This window comes from Sorex fumeus, unplaced genomic scaffold (genome assembly GCF_029834395.1).
Source record: "Sorex fumeus unplaced genomic scaffold, SorFum_2.1 ptg000033l, whole genome shotgun sequence".
Classification (NCBI taxonomy): Eukaryota; Metazoa; Chordata; class Mammalia; order Eulipotyphla; family Soricidae; genus Sorex; species Sorex fumeus.
In genome coordinates this window covers 17,525,640-17,537,619 of record NW_026606090.1, presented here as the reverse complement: position 1 = coordinate 17,537,619, position 11,980 = coordinate 17,525,640, and the positions used below count along the sequence as shown (strand labels likewise).

The 11,980-nt window shown below is 56.4% G+C and overlaps 2 protein-coding genes across 9 annotated transcripts in view; both read right to left on the bottom strand.

The window, feature by feature from the left end:
* Positions 1 to 225: 225 nt before the first annotated feature.
* NKX6-3 (NK6 homeobox 3) lies at positions 226 to 4,412 on the bottom strand. Its single transcript, XM_056116818.1, has 3 exons — positions 3,859 to 4,412; positions 1,891 to 2,060; positions 226 to 512 (listed from the first exon to the last, which is right to left on the bottom strand). The coding sequence occupies exons 1-3, from the start codon at positions 4,238 to 4,240 to the stop codon at positions 288 to 290; spliced, it is 777 nt and encodes a 258-aa protein (XP_055972793.1). The 5' UTR covers positions 4,241 to 4,412; the 3' UTR covers positions 226 to 287.
* A 2,985-nt stretch (positions 4,413 to 7,397) lies between these two features.
* ANK1 (ankyrin 1) overlaps positions 7,398 to 11,980 on the bottom strand; it is a 229,642-nt gene continuing 225,059 nt past the window's right edge. For all 8 annotated transcript variants that reach the window (XM_056116807.1, XM_056116811.1, XM_056116812.1 and 5 more), the window contains one exon: positions 7,398 to 9,416. Coding sequence is in view for 3 of the 8 variants with exons in the window: in XM_056116811.1 (XP_055972786.1) it covers positions 9,390 to 9,416 (27 nt within the window). In the remaining 5 variants the exon portion in view is untranslated. The remainder of the gene's footprint in view (positions 9,417 to 11,980) is intronic.

Genomic DNA, 11,980 nt, shown 5'->3' with positions numbered 1-11,980 from the left:
CGAGCCGCAAGACCTCGGCCTGTCTGGGACTCCACAGCCGCCCTCCTGGCTGCAGAGCCTGGTTGCGCCCCGGCCTGAGCTCCCCTGGCTGCAGAGCCTGGTCCTGTCCCCCGCCTGAGCGCTCCTGGCTGCAGAGTCGGCAGGACCAGACGGGCGCCAGGTCCAGGGGCGGGGTCCGCGTCTCTCTGGCTCCCTCTTTGCTGGACACTCGCCCCCAGCCCCCTGCCCCCCATCCCCGCGCCTGTTCCTCCCGGCCCAGGCCCCCATGCCCGCACCTCCCGGGCGGGTCAGACACCGTGCGCGCCCAGGCCCAGCACCGAGAAGGCGGCGCGGTGCTTGCGCAGCAGCAGGCGGATCTTCTCGTCGTCCGAGTCCGGGTCCAGCGGCTTGTTGTACTCGTCGTCGTCGGTCTCAGAGGCGGCGCGCTCCCCGGCCGGGGCCCGCGGGGTGGACGACGAGGGCTCCAGGGCGCTCTTCTTGCGCCACTTGGTCCTGCGGTTCTGGAACCACACCTGGGGGTGGGGGGGAGAAGGGGAGGCTGAGCGGGCGCACCTGGGCGGGAGGGAGGCCGAGCAGGCGCACCTGGGCACCTGGGCCGAGGGAGGCTGGGAGGGTGGAGGCCTCACAGCCACAACGCAGCCCTGCGCTCCAGCTGCATTCAATAGCTCCTATGTGGGGACAGAGGGCTCCTGGGCTTCCTTTGGCTTCTCTCGCCTTTGCATCCGGGAAGCTAGTGGCGGCTGCAGGGAGCACGGAGCTCAGGTTGGCAGCCAGGAAGCTCGCTCTGAATTGCTAACCCATCTCCTCTGCTGGCTGTTGGGAGAGTGGCAGGCGCCTTCAGAGACAGAACGTACCCCGAGGGGGGAAGAGGGACCGCGGGGGCGGGGATGGCGGGAGGGGGGCGGTCAGCTTATGCCTGCATGTCAGTCCTCAGTCCCCATATGGGGCCCAGGAGCCCCTGTCCCCGCCTTCCCCTCGGCCCCCAGGGGTCTCTCAGGAGTGGTCTGAGGTGGGAAAGTCCCTCCACCGGTTCTTGAAAGCAGGGAGTGCCTTGCCTATGGTAGACTTTATGCCCTCCCAACTGAGCTGCTTTCTGAGACCTTGAGAAGGAAGAGGTGTTCACGTCTTTCCTTTAAACTTTGAGAAACCCAGACCAGAACTCTCTGCAGGTTACCCTGAATCTGGTCTATCTGTCCCAGAGTCTGATTCCTGGCCCGAGGGCTGCCAGCAGCTCCTAGCTCTTGGCATTATTTTCATTTTGGAGGTGGGGGGGGGGGGTACTGCTCAGGGTTTACTCCTGGGTCTATACTAAGAGATTACTCCTGGTGGTGCTCATATGCCGTGTTGGAGATTGAACTGGGCCAGTCACATGCAAGATGCGCGTCTTAACTCCTTATACCCTCTTTCCAGTCCAGCTTTTGAAATCTGCGAGTGGGTACAAGTGTGGCACTGCAGCCTTACAGAGCTGCAGACCCAGTTCTACACTCACCAAGCTCATAATAACCACCTTAAGGATCTCAAGACTCTTGCCTTGCACATGTCAAGACCTGGGTTTGATCCCCAGCACAACATAAAGTCCCTAAGCACTGCCAGAAGTGATCCCTAAGCACAATGCCAGGAGTAAGCCCTGAGCATCACTGGGTGTGTCCCCCAAACAAATAAAAAATATCAGCCTCAAGGAGTATTAAATGAGGGAAATGGAGAAAAGTAGGCACAGTGTTGAAAACTTTCTTATGGTGATTACTGCGAGCCCTAGGCTAGGTGGGCAGCTGGTAGCACTCTGCAGACCCCCACTGAGACCTGGAGGGCAGAGCTACCTCCCTCCATGCAGAGTCTTGTCTGCCAGGATCCTCTCTGCCAGGCCCAGGACTTCTGCACAGACAGACTCACCTTGACCTGTGACTCTGTCATCCCCAGGGAGTAGGCCAGGCGTGCTCTCTCTGGGCCAGCCAGGTACTTGGTCTGCTCAAAGGTCTTCTCCAGGGCAAAGATCTGGTGGCCGGTGAACGTGGGCCGGGTGTGCTTCTTCTTGTGGATGCTATCGCCCAGGGGGTCTGGGGCTGGCGGGAGAAAGGGGTTTGGTTAGGGTGAGTGGAGGCCAGCCCTGTCCTGCTTCTGCTACAGGGTGCCTGAGCTCGGACCCTGCAGATCCCTCTTGGGGGAGCAGTGTCCCCAGCAATATGACAGGCATGATGCTGGCCTCTGTGTGTCTGGATTAGAGGGCCCAGTCTCAGCTACTGGGGCTTAGCACAGCTTTGAGCTACTCCAGGGCAATAGAAATTTCCCTTCAGCTTCGGAATCAGACGTGACCTTCCACCAATAATCAGGTCTCCAGGGGGTAGGAATTCTTTCCTGCTCCCTTGCTCTTGGGATCTCATTTTTTCAAACCTTCAGAAAACTGTCGAGGGATGAACTCAAGCTCCGTATTGCTGCTCTCCCCTGAGTCAAGTGGCTTCACTGGGCCTGTAGACTCCGGGCAGAAGCTCAAGACCCAAATCCCCTACCTCCACCTGAGGCAGCAGCTGGAAGGGGGCTGTGGGGCAAGCAGACTTCCTGTGCATCAGCCTTACTCAGCAGCAAGCAGCCCTGTGCATCACCTTGAGAGGAAACTGAGGCACAGAAAACAGTAAGAGACTTAATAAGCCTGTTACCGTCAGTTTTCTCTTCTTTGCCTGCATGCCTGCCTGCCTGCCTGCCTGACTTCCTTCCTTCCTTCCTTCCTTCCTTCCTTCCTTCCTTCCTTCCTTCTTCCTTTCTTCCCTCCTAATTTACTTTATTTGGGGGAGAGGCTATGTACAGGGCTTATTTCTGGCTCTTTGCTTAGGGATCACTCCTGGTAGTGCTCAAAGAACCATATGTGGTGTCAGAGATGGAACCAGAACCAGATGTGTGCAAGGCAACTGCCTTAACACCTGTACTATCTCTCCAACACTGCCACTGGCCTTCTTAGCTTCCTGTGGGTGTGTCTTTGGAAGTGAAGAACAGGGGCATGAGAGAATGTATGTTTGGAGGCAGAGATGGGTGGGTGGGGAAGACAAGGAATGAAGATGAGAGAGTCAGGACGTGATTTAAAACACCCTCAAACTGAGTTACTAAGTAGGTTGCAAAACCTACACACAGCCCTTTAACCCCTGGGACATGCGATATATAAAAAAATCCATATTCTTTCTATATTTTAGGTTGGGTGAGAGCTGGGGCTGTAATGCAGTGTTGTGTGCTTCCTGCCCTGGGGTCTGATGGATGCGGGGCTCCTTCCACCCCTGAAGGCCCCAGGGCTGCATGTTCTCCGCTTCCCAGGTACACCACATCGCTGTTTCGTGCCCTGACCTCTCCTCCAGTCCCTCACAGCATCACAGGGACCCATTCATGGGAAAGCGAGAGTTGGAGTCCCCCACTGCTATGGCCACATCTGACTTGGCTCCATGGCTCTGCCCAGAGGTTGGACATTTGTCGCCAAGGAGGATGGTCATTTTGATCACAGGCAGAGCAACAATGGGGCTAGAGACTGTTCTGTGTCCCTGAGTAGGCCAGGGTGAGAGCAAGCTCCCGGGGAAGGAGGACAGGGCACCCCGACTAGGAGTAGCACTCTGGGGCAATGGTCACACAGACCTTTGGTGGAGGAAGCAGGTCGGCTGCTGGACAGTCCACACAGGGCAGGGGTGCCTCCCCCAGACTGGAAGACTTTCAGGGGGAGCCCTTAGCTAGGGTCAGCCAAGCTGGGGCAGAGTTTGGGAACCTGCGGGTGTAGAGTTCAGACAGACAGTAGGTTTGCACTGGGCCGTCTGCGAGGGCAAAGAGAGGTGGGCACCTGTCGCCGGTGCCCCTGTAAGGGGCTTCCCTCCCAGCTCCCTTACTCACTGTGGCTGCACTGCCGGACGCCTCGCCAGTCCTGGCCCGTGTCCGCCCAGCAGTTCCGGGCCCGGGGTGGGTACTCGTTCCCAGCCTTGGAGAAATTGCCCATCGGGGGACCGTAGTAGACCCCCTGGGAGCTGAGTCCACCAAAGCCTGCCACGTGGGGGTAGCTGGAGAGAAGGCTGCTGTTCGGGGTGGCCACCGGCCTGCTCAGGATGTCGGAGATGCCATGGGGGGTCCCGGCGGCCAGCTGGGGGCCCAGCCCCGGAGTACCGAGCTTGTAGAAGGAGTTCTGCACCGAGTACTGGCACACAGGCGCCTTCATTTCTGAGAACTGGGCGAGCGACGTGTTGTTGAGCAGGAACGTCCCCTGTAGGTTGGCCTCCATGGTCCCCGGCCGGAAACACCGAGGCTCCTAGCGCCCGAGACGCTCGGCTCCGGCCCGGAACCCCATGGCAGGTCTGAGGGCCACAAGCTGAGCCCAGACTGCCCTCCCTCCAAGGCGCTCAGCCCAGCCCTCACCCGGGCGGTGCCCACGTCAGTCACTCGGAAGTGAGGTGCTCCCGTGGTGAGGCCCCCACCAACCCCAGCCAAGGGAAAATCTCCCCAGGTCTCAGCTCACATCCCTCTTCTGCCCCTGAATCTGGGGACCCTCCATGAGAAGTTGAAGTTCAGAGAAGCACCATTTCCCTGATAAAGATAGAGCCCATTAGAATACAGCCCCAGACTGGCTGGACAGCAGGGCTGCGCTGCCATTGGTGGAATCAGCTCTGCCTTCACATTGGCTTGTCCAAGACAAATTGCACTTTGAGAGATAGTATGTGTGTGTGTGTGTGTGTGTGTGTGTGTGTGTGTGTGCGTGTGTGCGCACGCGCGTATGCGCAAGCTTTCATGCATGCAAGCATACATGTGAGAGATTGACAGCCACACACACACACACACACACACACACACACACACAGAGGCGGGGGACTAAGGGAGGGAGAGAAAAAGGGAGGGAGGGAGAGATAGGGAAGGAGGAAGAGAGCGCTTTGGAAGGCTCTTAGTCATCCTTAGAGGGTTCACTGCTCCTGCTCTCTGTCCCCCACCCCGTGTCCAGCATCCAGCACGCAGGAGAGTGACCCTGAGAGCTCCTGTGGCTGCTCCCCTGAGGGGAAGGAGCGGGACTCAGGTGGTTGTCCTGAAGTGCCCCTTCATGTGCTGATGCCAAGCTTCACCAGGAATAAAGACTTCAGGGAATCTGAGCCAGGCTGGATGGGTAAGTGGGGAGTCAGCTTTGGGAGCAGGGCCACAATTGGGGCAGACTGCAGGGGGAGCAGCTCTTAGATCCAGCCATTGTCCCCTGCTTCTATCCACCTTCCAGCAGCGCACCCACCCCCATCCCTTCCTGGTCCTTTTTCTTCTTTTCCTCCTCCTCTCCCACTTCCTTCCCCCTTCCCCCTCCCCCATCCTCCTTACTCTCCCCCTCCTCTTCTTCCTTCTCTTCTTCTCTTCTTACCCCCATTAATGCCCCCCTTCCCCTCCCACATCAGAGGAATTGTGTAATTGTTTGTGTCTCCAGGCTGGTGGTCTGTCCAGTCTGGCCGGGAATCTCTGATGTCTGGGATGGCTGTTGATTCAGGATGAGTCCTTGTGCAACATTCTTGGTTGCTGCTCAATAAGTATTTGATGGTTGGGGCTGAATTTAATCATATGCAGACCACCCATCTGTCTTTTATTCCAGAGAGTTTTCTTTTACCATAAACATGATTCTAATGAGGGTGATCCCCACTTACAAATCGGAAGTCTTTATCCATTGCTAGTTCCTTGTTTCTGTGTTTTGGATGGGACAGCATATTCCCTGCAGGGCTGTTCTGTTTGTTTTTGCTGGAAACCAGCATGCTACTGACCAGCACCTGCAGAATGACAGGGAATTGGGACTGGCAGACAGAGACTATGTCTCCATGCCTGGCAGTCCCCCAGGGCTTCCTGATCAGGCTGTGGGCCGTCAACTCTCTTGCTGCTTGGACTTAAACTGTAGTGGAATGACAAGAGGTGCCCTTGGCTTTGCTTTCCAGCAGAGGCTCATAGGCCCAGGACTTGGTTGGGGTCCTCATCACACAGCCCGGCTCTCCCCAAACAGTGGTATATTTTTACTCTGAACCATGTTCTTGGTATCATAAATGATGTAATTAATGGCAGAAAAAACCTACAAAGGTTTTAGTGGTTCCTATTTTTTTTTCGGGTCACACCTGGCGATGCTCAGGGGTTACTCCTGGCTTTGCACTCAGGAATTACTCCTGGCGGTGCTCGGGGGACCATATGGGATGCTGGGAATCAAACCCGGGTCGGCCGCGTGCAAGGAAAATGTCCTACCCACTGTGCTATTGCTCCAGCCCCTTGCTGGTTATTTTTCTACAAATTTTAAAAAGAGAAAGAATTGAGTTGGTTGTGCTCCCTCCCAAACCACCTGTCACAACACTTTGGGAAATAATTGCAAATTCCAGGGTTGTCACATGGCACCAGGAAACTGTGATTGGACTTGTGCTTTGGGAGTTCTCGGGATAGTGTGGCAGCAGGGCTGTGCTGGTCTGCATGACCTTTCTGATTCCGAGAGGCGTCAGGTTCCTCGGGAGGGCTGGACCTGTCCTGCGACTTGTGCTAACTTATGATGGAGAAAGAGTTGAAGCAAATGACTTGGTTCTTAATTTAATGCCAAGGCCGGCAAAGGCATATGTGCTGAGGACTACCAGGTGACAGACAGGAGAGACTAGCAGTCACTGAGCTGTGCCTTTGACAGATGAAAAATTGACACCAGCTAGGCCTTTCACAAAAGCTTGGAAAAGGGAGCAGGACAGCTTTCTTGTTTGTCTGTTTTTGGGCCACACCCAGAGGTGCTCTTTGCTCAAGTGCCACTCCTGGGGGCGGGGGGGGGGGGAGGACTCGGATGACCACATGGGATGCTGGGGATTGAGCCTGGGTTGAGCAAGGCAAGCACCCTACCCACTATACTATTGTTTGGCCCCCAGGGAGCCTCTTGAACATTTTTTTGTTTGTTTGGTTCTGGTTTTGGGCCACACCTGGTGGTGCTCAGGGCTTGCTTCTAGCGGCTTGGGGGACCAGACAGGCTCAGGGAACCATATGGGTTGCCTGGGGATTGAACCCACACCGACCATGTGCAAGTCAAGCATTCTGCCTGCTATATTATTGCTCCAGCCTCTCGAATATTCTTAAACTTTTGAGTAGTGCCAGGGCTGGGCACCCTTACAGGGCACATTTATGGGGCTCCTGGTGCTGGACTCTGGTGATGCATGGTGCTCCTGTGTCATGGCAGTCATGTGGGGACAGCTCCTTCCCTGCCATTTCAGAGGAGATGGCTTTGGGGTTGGGATGTTGATGAAGGGAGAAATTCATGTAGGTGGGCACCCCAGCCCCCTCCAGCCACCCCCAAACCTCTTCCAGCCTCACCGTGTGCAGGCACCCCTGCAGCTGACTGCACCGGCCCACTCTGGTGACAACATCCCCTGCCCCCACAGGCGGGCAGGAAGGAAAGCTGGAGCCCGGAGCATGGGTCAATTTCTTTATTAATTTTGACATTTGTTCAGCTGGTGTAGGGATAATGGTCTATACATCAGAGTGGGGGAGGAAGGTTCCCTCCCCGAACAGAGCAGGGGGGGAAGGACGCAAGAAAAGGTTTGTTCTCATAACAATTAAAAAAATCAAGGTGATTCCAAAACTTCTAAAAAGCGTCTAAGGTGCAGACTGCAGCATTCTCTAGGCATCGAGTGGGGAGCCCGGGCTCCTCCCTGGAGCGCCTACTAGCAGGGAGCCGGGCCGGGCCAAGCAGCCAAGCCGGGCGGAGTGTGTGTGCCAAAGCGTGGCCTGGGGCCGCTACGGGGGCACGAGGCGGGGGAGGCGAGCCCTGCGCCGGTCTTCCTGGGGGACCCTCACCCAGCCCACTCCCGGGACAGCGGCCCTCCGCCCCGCAGGGGACACGCTGGGGCTGTGCTCTCCCGGCACAGCCCCGGGAGCGGGGCTGGTGGCCACGGCCTGCCCTGCCGTCCGGCCTGCCGCCCGGCCCTGCTGCCCTGCCCAGCCCCGCTGCCCGCCCTGCCCGGCCCTGCACAGCGGCCCGCGCCCAGGGCGCAGGTGCCAGGGGCAGCACCGGGAGGGCGCGCGTGGCCGGGCGCGCGCAGGGATTGTGCTGATTCGGCCTCTCTCCGCCGGGGGAGCTGCAAGGTGTGTCCCTGATGGCACCGAGGCGGAGAACAAGCAGATGTGCCCTGCAGCGCGACCCAGCCTGTCAGGGGGGCAGGGGTGGCGACCCCCTCCTGCCCGCAGCTGCACAAGAGCACCAAGTTCGCTCCGGGAGGCCTGGGCCGGCTCGCAGGGCTGCAGGGCTGCAGGTTGGCCCTGCCCTCCCTCCTCTCTCACCGAAAGACAGGCTGTAGCTCCTTCCCGCGGCCTGAATCCTCAGGAGCTGAGCTGACATACTGCTAACGTGTGTCTATTGGTTTGCATAGTATTTATTGTTTTTCATATACACAAGGCTGATTACTGTACAGTTTTACACTTTGAACACAGACTATGATGTAAGTGCTTGAAGATATAGAAAACCTCTTCTCTAGTGGACATGCTGGTGCAGCCCGGGCAGCCACAGGCCGCGTCCCACCAAGCGAGGGTGAAGACCCTTCTGGACGGAATGCTGGCTCCAGGTGAGCCCTACAGGTAAGCCTCAGATGCCTGAGTCCCTCCACAAGGGACTCTGAGTACAGTCTAAAGCTCTAAAGGTGGTGATTTTCCATTGGAAGATGGTTAATACTGAGACTGGCAGAGAGAAAGAGAGACAACATAAAAAATTCCAGTTTATCCACAGGAAGTTCTAGGTAGCATTGGATGTCACAGTAAAATCTGTGTATATGCTGAATGGCGGGCGGGGAGGAGTGTGTGTGTGCGTGTGTGTGTGTGTGTGTGTGTGCTAATGTCATGTGGACCTTCTGGGAGAGTGTCCACTGCACTGTCAACCAGTGGAGTGGGGGGTTGGTGAGGAAGGGGAGCACCTGGGGTTAAGGTGCTGAAATGATTTCACACCTAACCTCTCTCTCTCTCTCTCTCTCTCTCTCTCTCTCTCTCTCTCTCTCTCACTTTTGTTCTATTCAGGAAGCCCACATGGATTTCTTATAGATGAAGTTGAAAAAAGAGTACCCTGTAACAAGTCAAAATTAAAATGATTTAAAAAAATAGATCATTCCCAACCACAAAAGAGCCCTTGATCACATTGTATTCGTGCCCTCTCTCACACTGCTTTCTGTCTCCCGCCCACCCCCCTTCCTCTCTCGTTCCCCCTTCTTGCTGCGTTTGTCCTGGTTCCTGGCAGATCCACCGATGCTAGAGGCAGGATAGAGGACTGTAGGTCATGCGTCTACAGCCAGTCGTTCATGCGATAGGAGACTAAAGGAAGTCCCTTACGGAGGTCATGCCGTTAGCCTAGAGGAACGCGTGTGCTTCTGCAGCCTCGTCCCGCTCTCCTCCTATGTGCATGGCAGAGTGTGTGGAGTTCAAGGGTTGGGTGTCGAAGTATGATCCTGGGGGAAGAGAAGGAGTCACTGAGAATTAGTTTAAAGATGCCTCTCCCGGCAAAAGCCCCACTCCAAAGTTCTGTGCCATTCAGAAGGAGCTTCAGTGAGGAAAGGTGCTCCCCACCTCCCTTCCGTCTGCACCCCATGCAAGCAAGATGCTGTGCTGGAAAGTGTGTAGCTCAGAGCCTGAGGCTCCCTGTCACCAATGCCAACCTGCCCAGCTGCAGCCCACAAGCTGCTTCTCAAAGTGGTGGGGCTGAGACTGCTTCCTGTCAAGTAGAAGATCCCTGAGGAAACTCCTTTGTGCAGGTGCTTAAGGCTGAGAATGGAGGCAGGGATCTCTGGGAGAAATCCCTATGATTCCCTGAGAATCCAGGAGAATGATTCCCTGGACTCAGAAAAGAGGGATTTTTAACAAGTGCAGGCTTGTTCCAGAAAGGCGATGGGCTAGACAGGAGTGCCTGCATTCTCAGGAGCCCAGAAGACATCCACATGCCCTGTCTGTCACACGGCAGCCCAGGAGACGCAGACAGGGGCAGACAGTGACATTCTGAAGATTCCTGTCTCCACATGCTTCCTGTACACCACTGCATCCTCAGGACAGCCTCTGCCAACACAGACTGGCCTAGGGAGACAGCAGCATTCTCCCTGGGGCTTGGGGGGGCCTTAGGATGGGAGGTAACAGGTGGGCCAGCAGAGCCAAAATCAGATTCTTTATCTCGAGACTCACAGCAAGACCCCAGCCCTGCCACGCATGGGGATTGCTCCTACCTGGAGTGAAACTTGAGGTTTCCAATACAAATCAGCCAGGACTCTGCCACTGGACGTTGGAACGGAGTGGGGAAAGAAGGAACTTAAATAGAGAGTGGCTGATGATCTCCTAGGTGGTGATCTCCTAGAGTGACCCAGAAAGGGAGGAGCTCATTCTGAGGTAGAGCTGACCCTGGAGGGGGAACACTGTGCTGGCCCTGGTCTGTGGGGGCGGGGGCCAGGGCAAGCGAGGTGAGTTGTGAGCTCAACCCACGTTCTTCAGGAGGGAGAGCTAGCGAAGGGTGTTCTAAAGCTGGGAACAAGTTATGCAACCAGATTCTCCTGCACTGCCTACATGGCTTTCCTTCTGGCGGCCAGGGTGCGTCCAAAGGCTGCCCATTCCCCTTTGCTGTATGTGTGGCCCCCTGCAGGAACACTCTCTGCTCTCAGCTGACAGTCACCCGGCAGCTCCCCCAGTTCTTCCTTTACTGCTGGGTCCCTCTGTTTTCTCTCTCTCAGCTCCAGACTGCACTCTTCTGCCACCTCTGTCTCTTTAGAGGGCCCGGAGGGGAGCAGGGAGGGCCCGAATGCCAGCCAGAGTCCTTGAGTTCACCTCCTCTGTGCCTTGCTGCACAGCCTGGACCTGCCTAGTACTTGGTGACTCAGTTTGCTCTGGTGTAAAATGAAGGCATCGGCTGGACTTCATAAGGTTATTGTGTCATTTAAAAGAAGGAAGCACAGTCCAGACTTTTGTCTAGGGGTTAGAAGACATGGAGCAAGCCTGGTTTTGATTCTGAGCTTGGGAGCACTGCCAACGGTGGTCCCAGAAGCCTCGAGAACCACTGGCACAAGGGACCCAAGACACACTGTATCCTTGGGCCCTTGTGCTGAGGTGCCAGCCGGGTGGACCATGGCCTCTGGAGTGTCATTGGTGCCCGAGTCCCCTGAGCACTAGGTGGGAGCATTCCTACCCAAATAAAAACAAAATGCAAGAGCTAAAGAGGTGAGGATATGACTCAAGGAGAGCTTGCTTTTCTGGGTACCGTGTTCAATTCCCAGCACGGCAAAAAAAGAAGCCCAAGGAAACATAAAATGGCTGGGACAGTAAACACTGGGTGTCAGCTGTTCCTGAACTCTCTGGAAATGCTACTACTTAAGTCCTTCTTGCGTATTTCCCTCAGAGGACAGAAACGGGCTTCCCCTCCCCCTAGCAGGCCTGCCTTCAGTCAGAGACCTGCTGCACTATTTCTCTCAGAGAACAGAAGCAGGACTCCCCCCCCCTCCCGCAGGGCCCCCCTCACCCCCAAGCTGGGCCTGCCTTCGGGAATGGGACAGCTGCATCCCGAGAGGCTGGGCCGTGGTCTCCAGCCTCTTCTGCACAGACGCAGGTCGGATGGAAGAGTGCAGTGGGGATCAGCTCTCGTTCATCGTTTCATTGCTGGGTGACTTTCGGCTGCGGGAGCAGCAGTGACAGGTGCAGGGGAGTGTCCAGGCAGGGCAGCAGGAGAATGCCAGGGTGCCTGCCGCTGCCCCACACCCAGTTCCTGGCTGACCCTCCAGAAAGGTCATATCCTTTAACGTGCTTAGAGGGTGGGTCCTGCCACAGCTACTGAGGCTGCAGGGTCTCCTGGGTGCTGCCCCTGTCCCACCCTGCTCAGTGCCCCAACGGGACCCTTTTATACCTCAGGACTTGGGGAGGGGGCGAACTGACACTCAAACCCTAACAAAAGAGCAAACATGAAACAAAGCCACCACTGTTTGCTCCTCCACCTGTTCTCCTTATACGCGGACATCTCTCTGCTTTCCCACTCTAGAGAAGG